The 15948-nt window shown below is 40.4% G+C and overlaps 1 protein-coding gene across 1 annotated transcript in view; it reads left to right on the top strand.

Moving 5' to 3' along the window:
* Nucleotides 1–15422, top strand: part of ipo8 (importin 8) — a 41927-nt gene extending 26505 nt beyond the window's left edge. Inside the window, 18 exon segments of the mRNA XM_010886908.5 lie at nucleotides 445–544; nucleotides 805–881; nucleotides 1019–1135; nucleotides 1260–1349; nucleotides 1838–2003; nucleotides 2713–2873; nucleotides 4173–4298; nucleotides 5132–5198; nucleotides 5961–6086; nucleotides 6568–6665; nucleotides 6761–6856; nucleotides 7352–7572; nucleotides 12048–12087; nucleotides 12089–12118; nucleotides 12120–12255; nucleotides 13402–13626; nucleotides 14023–14152; nucleotides 14763–15422. Coding sequence (XP_010885210.1) covers nucleotides 445–544; nucleotides 805–881; nucleotides 1019–1135; nucleotides 1260–1349; nucleotides 1838–2003; nucleotides 2713–2873; nucleotides 4173–4298; nucleotides 5132–5198; nucleotides 5961–6086; nucleotides 6568–6665; nucleotides 6761–6856; nucleotides 7352–7572; nucleotides 12048–12087; nucleotides 12089–12118; nucleotides 12120–12255; nucleotides 13402–13626; nucleotides 14023–14152; nucleotide 14763 — 2007 coding nt within the window. The 3' untranslated portion in view covers nucleotides 14764–15422.
* Nucleotides 15423–15948: the final 526 nt, after the last annotated feature.

Here is a 15948-nt window from a genome sequence, read left to right as displayed (position 1 = left end):
TGTATTTTCTGCTTTTCCACCTAAACTGTGCTATTATTTATAAAATCACACATTAGTGCATCTGTGTTTTGAATATGTTATACAGTGACATTATGCCTGTGACAATTAGTTTGCAGGACCAGGTCAAATATTTATTGACCTGGACCTGGTCCACTGTTGTCAGTACTATTCAGTCTGAATTAAAATTGTATCTGATTTGCAGACATTTTTATTTGAATTGTTTTTCTCATGCACCTGATATGTTCAGTGTGTTTATGACAAACTTTGTTTAAAAAAAAACACTCATTTAAAAATAAAGAAAACATTTTTTTCAATAATTTTGCCGTTTAGGTTCTTTGCTAATGTTGTTACTGTAATACTTCTGAATAGTGTTACCCTTCTGAAATCTAAGGTATATCAAGCTATAGTCATGCAGTGATGTGTATTTGTGTATTGTGTTCTCAGACCATCAGCCAAGAAGTGATCTTTCCGCTCATGTGTTACAAAGACGAGGATGAGAAACTATGGCAGGAGGATCCTTATGAGTACATCCGCATGAAGTTTAGTGAGTACAGCAACATCTTTTTTTCTTACAAATATTCCCTTGGTAAAAACAATTTTACCTTCCACTATTGATTTTGAGTTTCAGTGTTTTAAAGTACATTTCATTTAATTTTTTTTATCTTAGTAATATGAGTGAGTTGGTCAGGGATTGGGCTACTTATGCAATGTTTCTGTTAGTATTTGTGGAGTTAGTATGACATCTTCTGGTCAGTGTGTAATATAGTGTGATATGGAATCTATACATATATACATCTCTTCCAGATGTATATGATGACCATGCTCTACCCGCCACCGCTGCCCAGATACTCCTGTGTAAAGCAGCCCGTAAGAGGAAGGAGGTGAGTGGAGAACCTAAATAAAACCACACTAGAACCAAGTAAAAATCCAAAGCACAAAAAAAACATGCATTCCTTGTTTTCTTCCCTTTTAATGATAAGGCGTTAATCACTGCACTGTCCCTCCCTGCACTTTTCAGGTGCTTCCCCAGATGATGGAGTTCTGTCACCAGATTCTGATGCAGCCCTCTACTGACCCCCGCAGGAAAGATGGCGCGCTTCACGTCATTGGCTCGCTAGCTGAACTGTTACTGAAGGTCAGCAGTGTATTTCTCTGGAACTGTCGGTCCTTCTGTGTGTCATTCTCTCTTAGTACATGCCATTCTTGATTTATTGCCAGTTTACTCTGTCCTCTCTTTTGTTCTTGTTGTCCTTCCATAGAAGCGGGTGTACAGGGAGCAGATGGAGATGATGTTACAGAACTATGTGTTCCCTCTACTCAACTCCCCTCTCGGATACCTCCGGGCTAGGGTGAGACACCCCCTTAACTGGCCTGTTCCTTCCAAACTCACTTCCTATACCAGCTTTATTTCGGACTCTCAATAACAGTACTTCATCCCATTTTTGCAGAGCTGATTTTGAGTTGCCTTACTTTGTTTTTAGAACATGTATGTGCAAGATTTTGTATGTTTGGAAAAACTGCTTTAAAATGGCTCCTCCTCCGTTAATATTCACAGTCCTGTTGGATGGCACATTCCATAAATGTGAGTGAGATTGGCCTGTCGGTTATGATCGTTTAACATAATAAACATACTATTTTGGCATTGCCTTTACTTTCCTTTATCTTCAATCTTGGCTCTTATTTATGGTCCAGTTTACCCAGGTGAAAGTGTTGGGGTGCAACACTGCACCTCTTGATGACTGTATTATACAGAATGTGGACAGGCTCCAACCTGGTAGTGATGGCCATCCATGTGGGCTATATATCAGTGATTGTGACCCTGTGTCTCTCTCCTCAGTCATGCTGGGTGCTGCACTCGTTTAGCCCTCTGCGTTTCCATGATGAGCTGGTCCTGAGGAACGCAGTGGAGCTGGTCAAACAGGATCTCATCACGGACAAAGAGATGCCGGTCAAGGTGGAGGCTGCAATCGCCTTGCAGACACTAGTCAGCAACCAGGAGCAAGGTCCGCATGCTCAAAAACACACACATACTTCAAGGAGATTAATAAAGAATATATTCTTTATACACTATATCGCCAAAAGTATGTGGATAACCCTACTAATTATTGAGTTCAGGTGTTTCAGCCACACCCATTGCTCACAGGTGCATAATCCAGCACATAACCATGAAATCTCCATAAACAACTCCATATTTATGCCCATGGTTTTGGAATGGGATGTCCAACAAGCTCATATACTGTATGTGTGATGGTCGGAGGCCCACATACTTATAGCCATATAGTGTATATATATTTTATGTGTTGAGTGTCAGTTGCAGGTTTTACCATTGACCTTTTATAACATCTCCAAGGACGGCTCGTGGGCTTTTTATAAAAGCCAATGAGCTGTCTTTAATCACAAAATATATATGCTATGTTGTTTCTGCTGTGACAGAACATAAAAAAAAAAAATGCTATTTCACAAAGTTCTATCTATCGAATTGCTTCAGTAGGGGGAAAGCAATATAACCATTTGATTCTGCTTTTCCTATGTGAGAGAGTTGCGTACATAGAGACAGTCTGTTTTACTGTCTGATCATGTGCAGAAACATATTTACATATACAGCCTTGATTATCTGTTTGGTGGATAGGGCCAGAAATCACACCCTTACCTAAAAATATATATTTTTGACTGCACTGGATCTTTAAATCTGCTTGATCTCTGTGTCTCCAGCTAAGATCTACATCAGACCCTACATCCGGTCTGTCATGCAGGAACTGCTCCACGTTGTCAAGGAGACAGAGAACGATGACCTAACTAATGTCATTCAAAAGATGATCTGCGAGTACAACCAGGAAGTGGCTGTAATAGCCGTGGACATGACCCAGAACCTGGTATGCTGATTCATTCATAAGGTCACCATAGTCAAGCACTTACTGTACTGTTCATTTTTAAGATGAAAGACATGACATGATTCTTTAAAAAAAATTTAATTCACCAATTCAGCGGTATGTGTTTTTAAAATAGATTATTCCAAATTCCAAGGTATTTGTAGGTAGGAACAAACTGTAACAGAAACATCAAAGGTAGTAATTTTGACATTATCCAGTTGTAGAGGTTCAGAATAGCTTATACTTACTTGCGTTTAGCACCATCTTTAGCTGTAAGTGAATGTTGTAGTAGTTAAAAATCACACTGCAGGACTCATAAGCAGGTGTCTGTGGGTATGCACAATGAGGTCAGTTTAAATAAAGTGACACAGTTTAATTTCTCATCCAAGGCTTTGGCTATAATATTCACAACCAATGTAGTGGTTATAGTAGTATGCCCAGGTCTAAAACCAGATAAATGTTTGTTTAATATGCAGTAGTCAGATTTAGAAGAATGCAAATGTGTATTGACCAATGACTCCAGACTTTTAGCAAGGAAAGACAATTTAGAGATCAATAATGATCAAGTTTGCGATTGTCCCTAATTTAATGCGGTGTCACTTTTGCACACCTTAGGAATTACCCCAAAAATGAAAAGAATTAAACATGTTTAAGAGCAACAGTGAAAATTGGTGCAGCCCTAACCAATAGACCTGGGTCAGGTTTGTCAGGCCCTGTGGCTTTCCTAGTATTCATAGCTAGTCTCAAGTACTTCCCATTCTGTTAACAGACTGCATAAATATGTAATTCACTTTTTTTTATTTATTATTATTTGTGGTGGAAAGTGAAAAGTAAGGGCTTATTTATATTACAAGAGAGAAGAATAAAATGCTAGATAGACTTATCGTGCTTTGCATAATCATTTGCTTAACATTTTAATTTACATTATAATGTTCAAGAAGTACCAAGCAGAATTGTGGCAATCACAATCCTGGAACTCCGTCAATCACGGAAAAATCAAGTGATGTGTCTGCGGCTCGCACTGCACAGTAACTTGTTTCAGTTCTGACAAAGTTGTTTCACTTTTGCATACCTCTGGGTAAGCTCTATCAAATGTGATGCACACTGCTTCATAATGTGACTTCCCAACCTATCAATGTCTGCAAGTTTACACTAAAAAAATCCAGCATCTTGAGTCTACGATATGTCTTATCTCGAGTCTCCCTCGATATGTAGGGTGATGTAAACGAGCGCTAAGAGTCCAAATTTGGATGGCGTGTGTTTGACCTCCAGCTGTGTATGTGTGTTTGTGTGTTAATCCAGGCTGAGATCTTCACAAAGGTGCTACAGAGCGAAGAGTATGAAGAAAGTGAAGATAAAACAGTGATGGCTCTGGGGATCCTCAGTACCATAGACACTATACTCACTGTTATGGAGGACCACAAGGAGGTGAGAAAAACAGATATATTCTGCAGACACATTGCAGTGGCCATGTTCTGATAGTTAAAATAAGATTTAAAAAAAAAAGGCATTTAAGCTACACAGTACATTTTATGTCACATAAAGGACTGTAGAAGAAAGTAGCATTGAGCTGAAAATGTGATATTGAATGGGAACAATAACCCATGTCAGTTAATGGAGGTGCAGTAAAAACAGTACTGCTGTTGCTCATGGTAGTTTCTAAGAAACTTTTTGTAGACTTCACAATTGTAGCTTGCGTTTTTTTCTGCAGTTATCTTTAGAAATTTTCTTATGACAAACTTTCATCCTCAACCAAACATAGAAATATAATCTCAAGACTGTAGATCCCCTTCAAGACAGCCGTTGAAAATGATTGCAGCCATAAGATTAACAATCAAATTGTCTCCAAAACCCTTCTTGTAGAATGCCCTTTTATGGCTCATAATGTATGGCACAAATGGCACAAATGTACTGTTCTGTAGTTGTCTCACAAGTCACATGCTGCCTGAATTGTCACATTCCTGCATGTAGCAGTAAAATAAATAATTCTGAAATAATCAAGTAAATATTCTCTGCCTCGTGCCCTTTACGTTCTTGAGCCCAAGGCCTTCCACCCTGGTAAGGCCTGTGCATATATCAAGCTCAGGAGATAATTACTATCAATAGTTTACTGATTGCTCTTCCACTGCTGGGCTAACACTGTAAATGTTATGTTATATCGATATGAGTCTTCAATCAATGTCTCTCTCCCTTCTTAATTTTTAGCGGGGTCTCTCGTCTTCTTACTGATTTGTTTTTTCATTACCACATTTTCCACACAGATCACCCAGCAGTTGGAAAGCATCTGTTTGCAAGTGATAGGCCTGGTGTTGCAGAAACCCATCATAGGTATGGCAGGTGTGTGGGCGCGTGCCTCTTTCTTTGTTTGGGTGTGTGTACATACTTTCTTTAATGCTGTGTTTGTCTCTGCTCCTCTCTGTGGGTGTTGTAGGCCAAATATAACATTATGTTGTTGTGAGGAAAGGCCTTGACTGTTACAAGGAGCCAGTCTTTTTCAGACAGACTTGATAAATACCAACCCATCATATCATCCCTAGACAGCCTGGGATATGGTACTGTCAGTTGGCACAGTGGTGTACGCTGTTCATTCGTAGCTCCTAGCTTTCTACCACAGTCAAGCTTTGAGCTTTTGCAGTGCCTCTAATGGCTTTGAATTAACTTGGGAATGATAAATTGGCCAGTGTCTCCTGGGAGGGGGGAGCATGGTCAGCAGGGATTTCCTGGACTCATTGAATTGTAGCAAATCCTTCAGGTGTGTGTGTACCACATTTATCTTAGTGTCCTGTTCTTGTGAGCTGCTACCCTTCTCTCTTGTTAAACAAAAACTAACAACAAAAATGTACAGTTTTGTGTATATGTTTTCCTGTTACTACAATAGTAATTCAAGGAAAATCATGCAAAATGAGGACATTTATTCAGATCTCACTTTAACAAGAATCTTTGAAATAGCTTGTTATAATATTTTATTCTGGTTGAGTAGGGGTGGAACATTGATAGGTCAAGCTCAGTTTTCTACAGTATAGGGTAATATAGTGTACATTTTATGAGCTGTTTTTTTTTTTTCTTTCTTACTCCACACCCACCTACCAGAGTTCTACGAGGAGATTCTGTCACTAGCGTTCGGGCTGACCTGTCAGACCATTTCCCCTCAGATGTGGCACCTGCTGGGAGTTCTCTACGAGGTCTTCCAGCATGACTGCTTCGACTACTTCACAGGTACAGTACGGAGCCACTCTACACCTGAGTCATTGCAGCCAGGTGTTTTGATAACCTGACAATGTCTCTCAGTTCTAGCAGGGTCCATTGAAAGTTGGCACTGCTGCCTTGCCCCATTGTGCTCCAGCAACTCTTTGTGGTTTCGTCAGATACATGCAAGCTCAGTTGTGGTTGTTGGCCGGAGAATGAGTTCTCCTCCAGTGTGTGTTCAGGAGAATACTTCCTGTTTGAGCAAGTTGCGTGACATGAAGCAGAGCAGCTTGGCCAGTTGGTGGACAAATGCCCAAAGTGTAACTTCCCTGAAACTACTGTAGAGTTGTTGGGACAAACCAAGAAATCACAATAATTTGGTAAATTGAGTAAAACCAATACAAATAATAATGTTGGGAATATAAAGGAGAATGACATGGAAAGGTTGATGCTGATATAATTGTTGACGAGGGTGATGATGATAGTTTTCTTTGTGTATGTTCTCTTTCAGATATGATGCCTTTATTGCACAACTATGTAACTGTGGATACGGACATGCTTTTATCCAACCCCAAACACTTAGAGGTCATATACACCATGTGCAAAAAGGTTTGTCTGTGTAATTGCGTGCATTGCATGTGTGTGTGTGTGTGTGCGTATAGAGTTTCAATTGTCTCATGGTCATACCACTGACCCATGTATAGGTGCTGACCAGTGATGCAGGTGAGGATGCGGAGTGTCATGCAGCTAAGCTGTTAGAGGTCATCATCCTCCAGTGTCGGGGGAGGGGCATTGACCAGGTGAGGGGGACTGCAAAGGCTTCTGGGGAATAAGGGTAGACATGGTTCATTATCAGCCTAAGACCCGGATTCAGTCCAATCATGGTTTATAGGCATTTCAGTGTCTTAAAGCAATGTTTTTGCTCCCATTTACAACTAATATCATAGTGTAGGTTAGTTGGTAGCCGTTATCTCTGGTCCCACAAGAACTCTATCTTTAACTATTTTCTCTATCAAAATAAAGCATACAGTTGACCCCTCCAAATGAAAAAAAAAGAACCAATCCACACAACCTGCCACTGGGGTGAATCTCAACCTAAATCAGTTTGCAGTGTAAATCCCTTCCATACCCTGAAGCTCCTGTTGAGAATGTTGATTGCTATCAGTATTTTATTGATTCTTGTCCCTCACCCTCCCTGCTCCCCCTGGGAGTTGACACAGTTTTATTGATCTTCCTGTAAATGTAATGTCAGACAGATATAACCCTGTGAACAATAGCTTTCTCCCTTCTTTCAGTGTATTCCATCATTTGTTGAGGCGGTGTTGGAGCGGCTGACGCGTGGGGTGAAGTCCAGTGAGCTGAGGACCATGTGTCTCCAGGTGGCCATCGCTGCTCTGTACTACAACCCTGCACTGCTCATCCACACGCTGGACAACATGCACTTCCCCCACAGCCCACAGCCCATCACCGCACACTTCATCAACCAGTGGATGAATGATACGGAGTTCTTTCTGGGGTAAAAACAGGACCTGAAATAGTTTCCTTTAAGCATCACCAGCCCCTAGCACAGCTGATCAGTAAATTATTAATTTAATCACCCTTAATAGGTATGGGCACATTCAATAACTGAACTAGATGGGGGTACTCACGTAGAGTTTTAGGCAACGCTGACCTATATCGTATACCGTCCACTTCTTTATCCAATGCAAGAGGGACAGGAAATCAACCTATTTGGCAAACCATATATTCTTTATATAGCTTGTCATCATTGCTAACTCACTCTGGTTACTAAGATAAAAACAACATAAAATATGTATGCCTTACAATATGCTTAATTAATTTAAAATGTGTCCTGCCAATGCAGGAAATGATAGAAATAATAAGGGGTTGCAGTGATAAAGGATAGTGCCCTATGAAAATATGAAAAGGAGTGAAAAAATGTAATTGTTCTTTGTCAAATTTCAGTTGATTAACAATTATTAAGATTTTAATTTGTAAAGTTCATCTTAGAACACAAATAAAATTAGACAAATTTTGACCTTTACAAATCAAGTAATGGCTACAAAATGATAGCTACATGCCTGAAAATTCCTTTGTCCACAAATAGGGCTATAATTGGTTTTTTTTTTTTATAGAGTGCCATTTGAACTTAATAACTTAGGATAAATAAATAGTTGATTTATTTTTTATAGGAATCGTATGTCCCTCAGTTTGTTTTTTTAATAACATATATTGAAAAAAAACAAGTGCACATTATGAGAACGGGACAAATTCTTAAGTGAATCATGATAAAAAAAATTACTCCGTTTTTAGCATGTATAATAAACCCCTTCCATATCTTTGTGTGACTATAAATATACACTTGATATTTGGTAATTTCATTAAACTATGAAAGAAAAATAACAACATAACAGGGTGGACAGTAGCAATACAGGGTGGACAAAACATTTCAAATTTCTTCACTTCTCATTTCTAAAACCACCATGTCAAAAGACGTATCCCGTGGTCATAGTAAAGATTTGTGTTTCACAAGGGTGAAATTATTGGCCTGCATGAAGCAAAGAAAACAACTAAGGAGAGTGCTGAAATGACTGTAAGTTATGAACTGTCCAATGTATTATTAAAACCTGGAAGGATAATCGTGTACCGTCAACCTCTCGGAATAAATGTAGACAGAAAATAATCTTGAATGATTGTGTTCAAAGATTACTTACGCTTGTTGAAGTTGAATTGTTAAATAAAAATCAACATTAGATCTCACTGCTATGTTTATTAGTGAAAGAGCATTTTCACATCCACAATGTAACGAGAACTTACAGAATAGTGAGTGAACAGCTTTGTGGCCACAAGAAAATGTTGTTAGTGAGACTAATCAAGAAAAAAATACTTCAGTTGGATAGAGATCGTAAAGATTGGACTCTGGAGCAATGGAAAAAGATCAATGTGGTCTGAAGAGTCCAGATTTTATGTTATTCAACATTATGTGGTAATAAAATGAAGTCAGCTGAGTACCTGAATGTACTCAATGACCAGGTTATACCATCAATGGATTGGTTCAATTGAATGGTTCGACACTCCTCTCGTCAATACAAGATCTAAAAGATTTATACAACTCTGGACGTAAATAAATCTTGTGATGTTGCATAAGGTTAGGGTTAGGGTTAGGGTTAGAGTTAACTGTTCTGGTGCAAATGAAAGTGACAACAGGTGCACTGGAAAGGCAACAGCAAGACAACCACCAAAACGGGAATGGTTTTGCAGGTGGTAGCCACAAACAATTGCTCTTTCCTTATCCTTCCTGACTTATTATTTTCTAGTTTGGTGTTTTTGCTAGTGTCCTTGCACTACTGGTAGCAGCAGACCATTCAGGTTTCACAGGTAGTCCAGCTCCACCAGGATGGCAAATCCATACATGCCATCACAAGGTTTGGTATCTCCCAGTACTGTCTTAAGAGCATGGAGAAGATACCAGGAGACGGGCCATTACTCAAGGAGAGCTGGACAGGACTGTAGAAGGGCATCATCCCAGCAGCAGAACCGCTATCTGCTCCTCTGTGTGAGGAGGAACAGGAGGAGCACTGCCAGAGCCCTACAAAATGACCTCCAGCGGGATACTGGTGTGGATGTTTCTGATCAAACTGTCAGAAAAAGACTCCATGAGGATGGCGTGAGGGCCCAGCGTCCTCTAGTTGGACTTGTGCTCACAGCCCAGTGTTGTGCAGCTTGATTGGCATTCACCAGGGAACAGCGGAATTGGCAGGTCTGCCATTGGCACCCCGTTCTCTTCACAGATGAGAGCAGGTTCACAGTGAGCAATATGATTGACGTGAAAGAGTCTGGAGACACTGTGGTGAATGTTATGCTGCCTGCAACATCATCCAGCATGACCGGTTTGGCGGTGGGTCAGTGATGGTCTGGGGAGGCATATACTTGGAGGGTCGCACAGACCTCCACATGCTAGCCAACAGTACCCTGACTGCTGCTACAGTAGGTACTGGGATGAAATCCTCAGACCCAGCGTCAGACCTTATGCTGGTGCAGTGGGCCCTGGGTTGGCCCTGGATTATGTTTTTCTTTTTTTTTTTTTTTTAACAATCAAAAATCTTCGTTGTTGAATGAATGTAGGGGAAACACTGCACATGGCAACAAGTCTTGTCAACATTACTATATACATGTCCACCCTGTTAATTGAATATGGCAAAAAGGTTGCACACTAACACAGTAGGATATTTTGAGCTAAAGTTAGCTTTTAGCCTTCCTGTGTTCATATAATGTATGTCTAGCATGGCTTTGAATACTTCATGAGGCATAAAAATATTTTCACAAACGTTTTGACATGATTCAATTTCATTGATCTCTATATATAGGCCTAACAAGGTGGACAAACACATCAAACTCAGTTAATAAAAACATAAAAATCAGTAAGTGAAGTAGAAAATTTCCTCCACTGATGTGATGTCACCTCATCAGAGATCTAATTGGAAAAATATTTTTTTCCTTAAAGTGACTAGAAGGCAGCTCAAGAGGGTGGACAGTGATTGCCGGTGACAATCACAAAACCTTATTTTTTTGTACAAAATGTTACCATTTTGATAAACACAACATTTTATAAAATATATTTTTACTGGAAAAATGTAATTATAATGAAATATTTGGAAATATGTTGTTGTTGTTTTTTATCAAAGTTGAATGAGGCACTGGGGGCGTGGCCCCCATTTACCTCTTTAACCACAGCTTTTTAAATAATCAAAAACATATCATTGTATTCATAATAAAAAAACAATTGAACATACATGAAAAACCAAATGAAGTATTTGTCCAAATATAGGCAAAATACAACATGATTTGTACCAGGGATGCAAAAGACACCACATAAAAAAATCAACCCAAGTAAGAAATGTAAAAGAAAATGATGGATACACAAAGCATAAGCGCTTGGAGTTTATTAAACTCTCTGGTCTGTTGAGACTAAAATGTAGCTTTTTGACAACAGAGGTGGGTTTGGAATAAGAGTCATGGTCATGCAGAAAGCAACCTAATACCCACTGAAATTGGGTGGTGGATCTTTGGCGTAGTGCTGTTTCACTTCCAAAGGACTCTATCAAGTACTGGGAGATTGTCTGCTTCACAGGTGCTTCACACCTAATTCCCATTGAAAATCTGTGAGATGAGATACAGTGAGGGGAAAAAAAGAATTTGGCCCCCTGCTGATTTTGTACGTTTGTCCACTGACAAAGAAATGATCAGTCTGTCATTTTAATTGTAGGTTTATTTGAACAGTGAGAGACAGAATAACAACAAAAAAGTCCAGACAAACACATGTCAACATTTTTATAAATTTATTAGCATTAGATGTAATCAACCTATCATCAAGTGTGTAAGTGGTTGGGCACCATTTGAACCAGGTGTGTGAGTGCTAGGGCAAAAACGTGCACCTCTTTGGGTCCCGAGGACCAGGATTGGGAAAAACTGGTCTAGACTCAAGTCGTTTTGAAGAGGAAATTAGATACACATTGCGATTTATGAGCAAGACAATGGAATCAGGGAATACATGCTCTTCTATGGGCAGAGGCAAATTTAAGTAGACTGTTGTAGCCTACTATTAAACTCAAGGTAGCTTTTGTTTCTTTAGGCAAAGTGTATCTGATTATAGATGATGACTTGTTAGCTACTGGGAAATAATAGCCTTTGCAATTTTTATGATCTGAGGCAGATTAGGAGTGGAGCCTGTCTGCCCACACTCCCCTGAAGCTGATGTAGGCAATGTGTGGGGGTGCAGCACAAACTTTTCACAATTGAATTGAACTACTCTGAGAATCTAGTACCGCTAATGTAATTGTCCTGTTCAAAATATCTCTAATGGTTCAAAATATCTGAGTCATTTAAGTACTACAACATTGGAATCCCCATATATGATTTTATCACCAACCACCTGTTGTTCATTACCTCTTTTTCTCTTTGTCTTTTCCTATCCACTTCTACACCTCCCAGGCTCCATGACCGTAAAATGTGTATCATTGGATTGAGTGTTTCTGATGGAGCTACCCTCCAGACCAGCAGTGGGTAGAGGGAGTAGCGGCTCAGATCGTCCCCAGTGTTCTGCTCCTGTTCCTGGGGCTTAAACACTTGTACGCCTCCCGTCTCCTCAACAAGCCAGACCTACTGGCCCGTGCTGGGGCACAGGAGGAGGACCAAAACGGTGAGAGGAGACACAAAATGGAAAACAGACAGAGAAGGAGTCAGAGATGAGACATGATAAAGGAATGGAGATAACAAGAAGAGGAATAGAGAACAGGAGACATGCTGATTCCAATATATATTTTTTTGAACTCACTTTTAAACAGTGAGTCTTTGGCCCAAAGCCCCCCCCCCCACAAACACCCACACACAGCCTCAAACCTCACAAATAAAGAATATTGAAGGCATAGTCTGGACTCTGATGTACTACAGCATTGAATGATCCAGTTAGGTGCCAGATCTTGACACTTTTGGATTTTTAGTGTATTCCCTAAATATAGTGTGTTGGCCAGTTAACTGACCCACAGTTCAGTTGATGAGACTGCTTTCTTTTTCCAAAACATCAGGATTCTTTTTTTATTTTAAATGTTTACGAAATGGGCCTGTAAGAAATAAGTTGTTGTTTGGGCTTGGGTAGTCTGTTCTGGTCCTATGTAACTCTTTACACAATTATTAATGGCAAATCTCTGTAAAGTAGGCATTGACATCCGAGAGTATTTCAAAGATACTAGACAAATAGATGCACATGTTAGAGGCCAGGGCAAAGTATTGGAGCTGTATGCTATCAGCAGGTTAATATTTGTCCCAGAAAGAGGAGAAATCCAAGAATTAAAGAGCTGATGATGATAATAATGTTGAGTCAACACGAATCGGAAGGCACTGGGCAGGGCCAACTATAAACATTCGAAGAATAAGACAATATCCCTAATCATGGATGCGGTACCTCATTTGACACCGCAACAGTCCTCAGCTGTATATATCTACAGTATTAACCCAGGTTGCAACGCCTCAGAACCTCTTTTATTTCACATAATACTTCGCCAACAGGTCATATTAGTCATACTCCATTTCCCTACATACTGCCGGGCAGCTCTGCTGGCTTTCCTCAGAACACAGTGTGCTTCTGGAAGTTGTAGTGTTGTTGTGCAATCAGACAGAGATGAGACTCCCTCCTAGAGGATGACTTGTCACATTTAGAAACTATTTGCTAGGGAGTGTACAGTGGAGGTTACGATAATGGTGAAATGTTGTATGTTTGCTACTGTAATTCTGCATACTGTATTTACTATATATCCTGTGGCTCTGTGTTGTTCTGTTGGGTCCACAGAGGAGATCCCCAGTGATGAGGATGAGGTAAATGAGAACCATAACCCCATGATGCAACAGCAGTCCAGCACGCAGGTGGGCCAGGAGGACGAGGAGGATGATGAAGATGACGAAGACTACTGGGATGAAGAGGGGCTGGAGGGAACCCCCCTGGAGGAGTACAGCACGCCTCTGGACTATGACAATGGAGTGGACGAGTACCAGTTCTTCACTGCCGCCCTGCTCAGTAAGAGATTGCACATCATGTACAAAGACCAACAAGCACACTGACTGTGCAAGCACACGCTAACACCCACGCAGCTTCAGCACACTTTTCGGTTCTTGTGGGGAAAGCAACAAGTATTCACATTTGATATCCTATTTTCACTGGCAGTAATTCCCAAAACCTTACCATAAAGGGGAATAACACCAAATATCTAAGATGTTTCAAGGTTAATTGATCCTAACTGAAACTCTTACACCTTCATTCTTGTTCACTTTCTAACACCCAAATCCTAACACCTAAGCCCAAAATACGTTTTTACTCATTGATAATGGAGGAATGTATCCTTGGGATTATAAAACCTACACACACACACACACACACACCTCTAACCATTAGTCTTTTCGGTTTGTAATATAGGGGTCCAGAACACAGACCAGCCTTGGTACCAGTCTCTAACCACGCCCCTCAGTGATGACCAGAAGAAACAGCTTCAGGAAATCTACAGCCTCTCCCAGCAGAGGCAGAGCACCGCTGCCAAGGGCCAATGGTGAGGCAGGAGACTAGGCCAAAGGATAGGGGCATACATTAAGGGGCAGATGTGGGGGTCATGACCCCCCATATTACAGGCAGTTAAATTTGACCTCCTGTAAATGGAAATCCTGGGAACCATTTACCCTGACCCCCCCCCCCCCCCAATATGAAACACAAACCTACATCCTAGCCAAAGACCATTGGTCAATGAGGAGAGAGGGCAAATGGCCAATAGGGAGGTAGTAAAGAGAGCCACATGCCAATGTGTGGGGAAATGGTCATGCTGAAGAACCAGCAAGTAGCCTAGCAGTTGAGCATCCAACCAGTAACTGAAGAATTGTGAGGAAGAATCCCTGAGTTAGAAGGTGAGGAAAGAAGTAGTTGTTCTGTCCCTAAGGCAGCGACCCTATTTGCTCCCTGTTCATTACTGTAATGAGGTGAATGCTTCAAAAAATGTGTTGTCTGTCAACGTGCCTAGTAAATAAGGCGGGGAGAAAAAAACTGAACAGAAAAAAAAGGGGGGAGGGGGGAACAGAACAGGAAAATACCTTATTTAGATATGTTGACAAGAGTACAGAATCTTCCATTACTTTCAGTCCTAAAACTTTGTGCTTTTGTTGTTTCAGAGCTGTGAGAGACAAGACGAAGTGTTAAAGGAAAGGAGCATTAGCAGCAATCTGGCCTGATCTGAAGTGGATTTAACACACACCAAGAACTGTTTCAGACCAGATCAGACCAGATCTAGCTAGACTTTACTGAACCCAAAAACACTGTCCACTTGAACCATCTGAAATGGACTGGGTCTCTACATGGCAAAAACCACCACCAGGATTCAGTTCAAAATCCTTTATTGTAACTGGATTATTCTCACACGTTTGGGAGAGGGAGACACTGATATTCTGCTCTATTATTGACCAGCATCATCCTCATCTAGTACAGTGCAGTGTTCGGGTCTGTAGTTCTGTGTGTGTTGTGTATATAAGTATATTGTACACAAAATCTTTCTCTTTACCCAGACTTTTGTATTGTCTCTGAGTTAAGAGGATGTCCTTGGTTGGCGTGCTGTTTGTCTGAAACTAAGTTTTAGCAGTAACGGACACTCAGACTAACTAAAGGATGTGGTTGGGGTAAAATCTTAAAGGGTAGAGCACGATGACCTCTGACCCAGGGAAGTGTTCTGTTCACTCTGAAACATAAAAAGGGGATGAGATGAAGACTGGTTTTGTTTTTGTTACTGTTTTTGGAAATTAACTTAAGGAAACCATAAAAGTGAAACATAACATCTAGGGCTGTGTGTGTCTCTGTTATGTAAAAATACTGTGTATAGGATATAAGTGCAGGGGTGCGTACACACCTCGGCACATCCAGTTTTGTATTGATTTTTTAAAGAGTACCTTTTGATATGCCTAAAAATCTTTCATTCAACAAGTCATGGTAATTTGTTTTTGAAGGATTGTCTGCTGGAATCAGACACCTATGGGTTGCTAGCAGGACTGGGAGGGATGCAAGACAGATACTGATGTTTTTTCAGACTGTATGCTTGGATGGGTTTTGGTGAGGTAGCAGCGCTCTCTCTCTTAGTATTCTGTGTGCATGTTGCTGCAGTTTGTGTTTCTGCAGTTTGTCCATCTGAGAGAGTGATCATGTTTTACTATAGTTGTGATTATTGAAAATGCACTGCAAGTAGAGTAAAATCAAGATTTTACCTCCAGCCCCCAAGAGTATTTAGCATTTATAATCTACCACTTAAGGGTAAGGGCTTAGTTTAGGATTACACTTAAGGGTTACAGTAAGGTCAAATCTTTTAGAATA

This window comes from Esox lucius, chromosome 23 (genome assembly GCF_011004845.1).
Source record: "Esox lucius isolate fEsoLuc1 chromosome 23, fEsoLuc1.pri, whole genome shotgun sequence".
In the NCBI taxonomy this organism is placed as follows: Eukaryota; Metazoa; Chordata; class Actinopteri; order Esociformes; family Esocidae; genus Esox; species Esox lucius.
The sequence above is the reverse complement of the archived record's forward strand: the minus strand, read 5'-3'. Positions and strand labels throughout refer to the sequence as shown.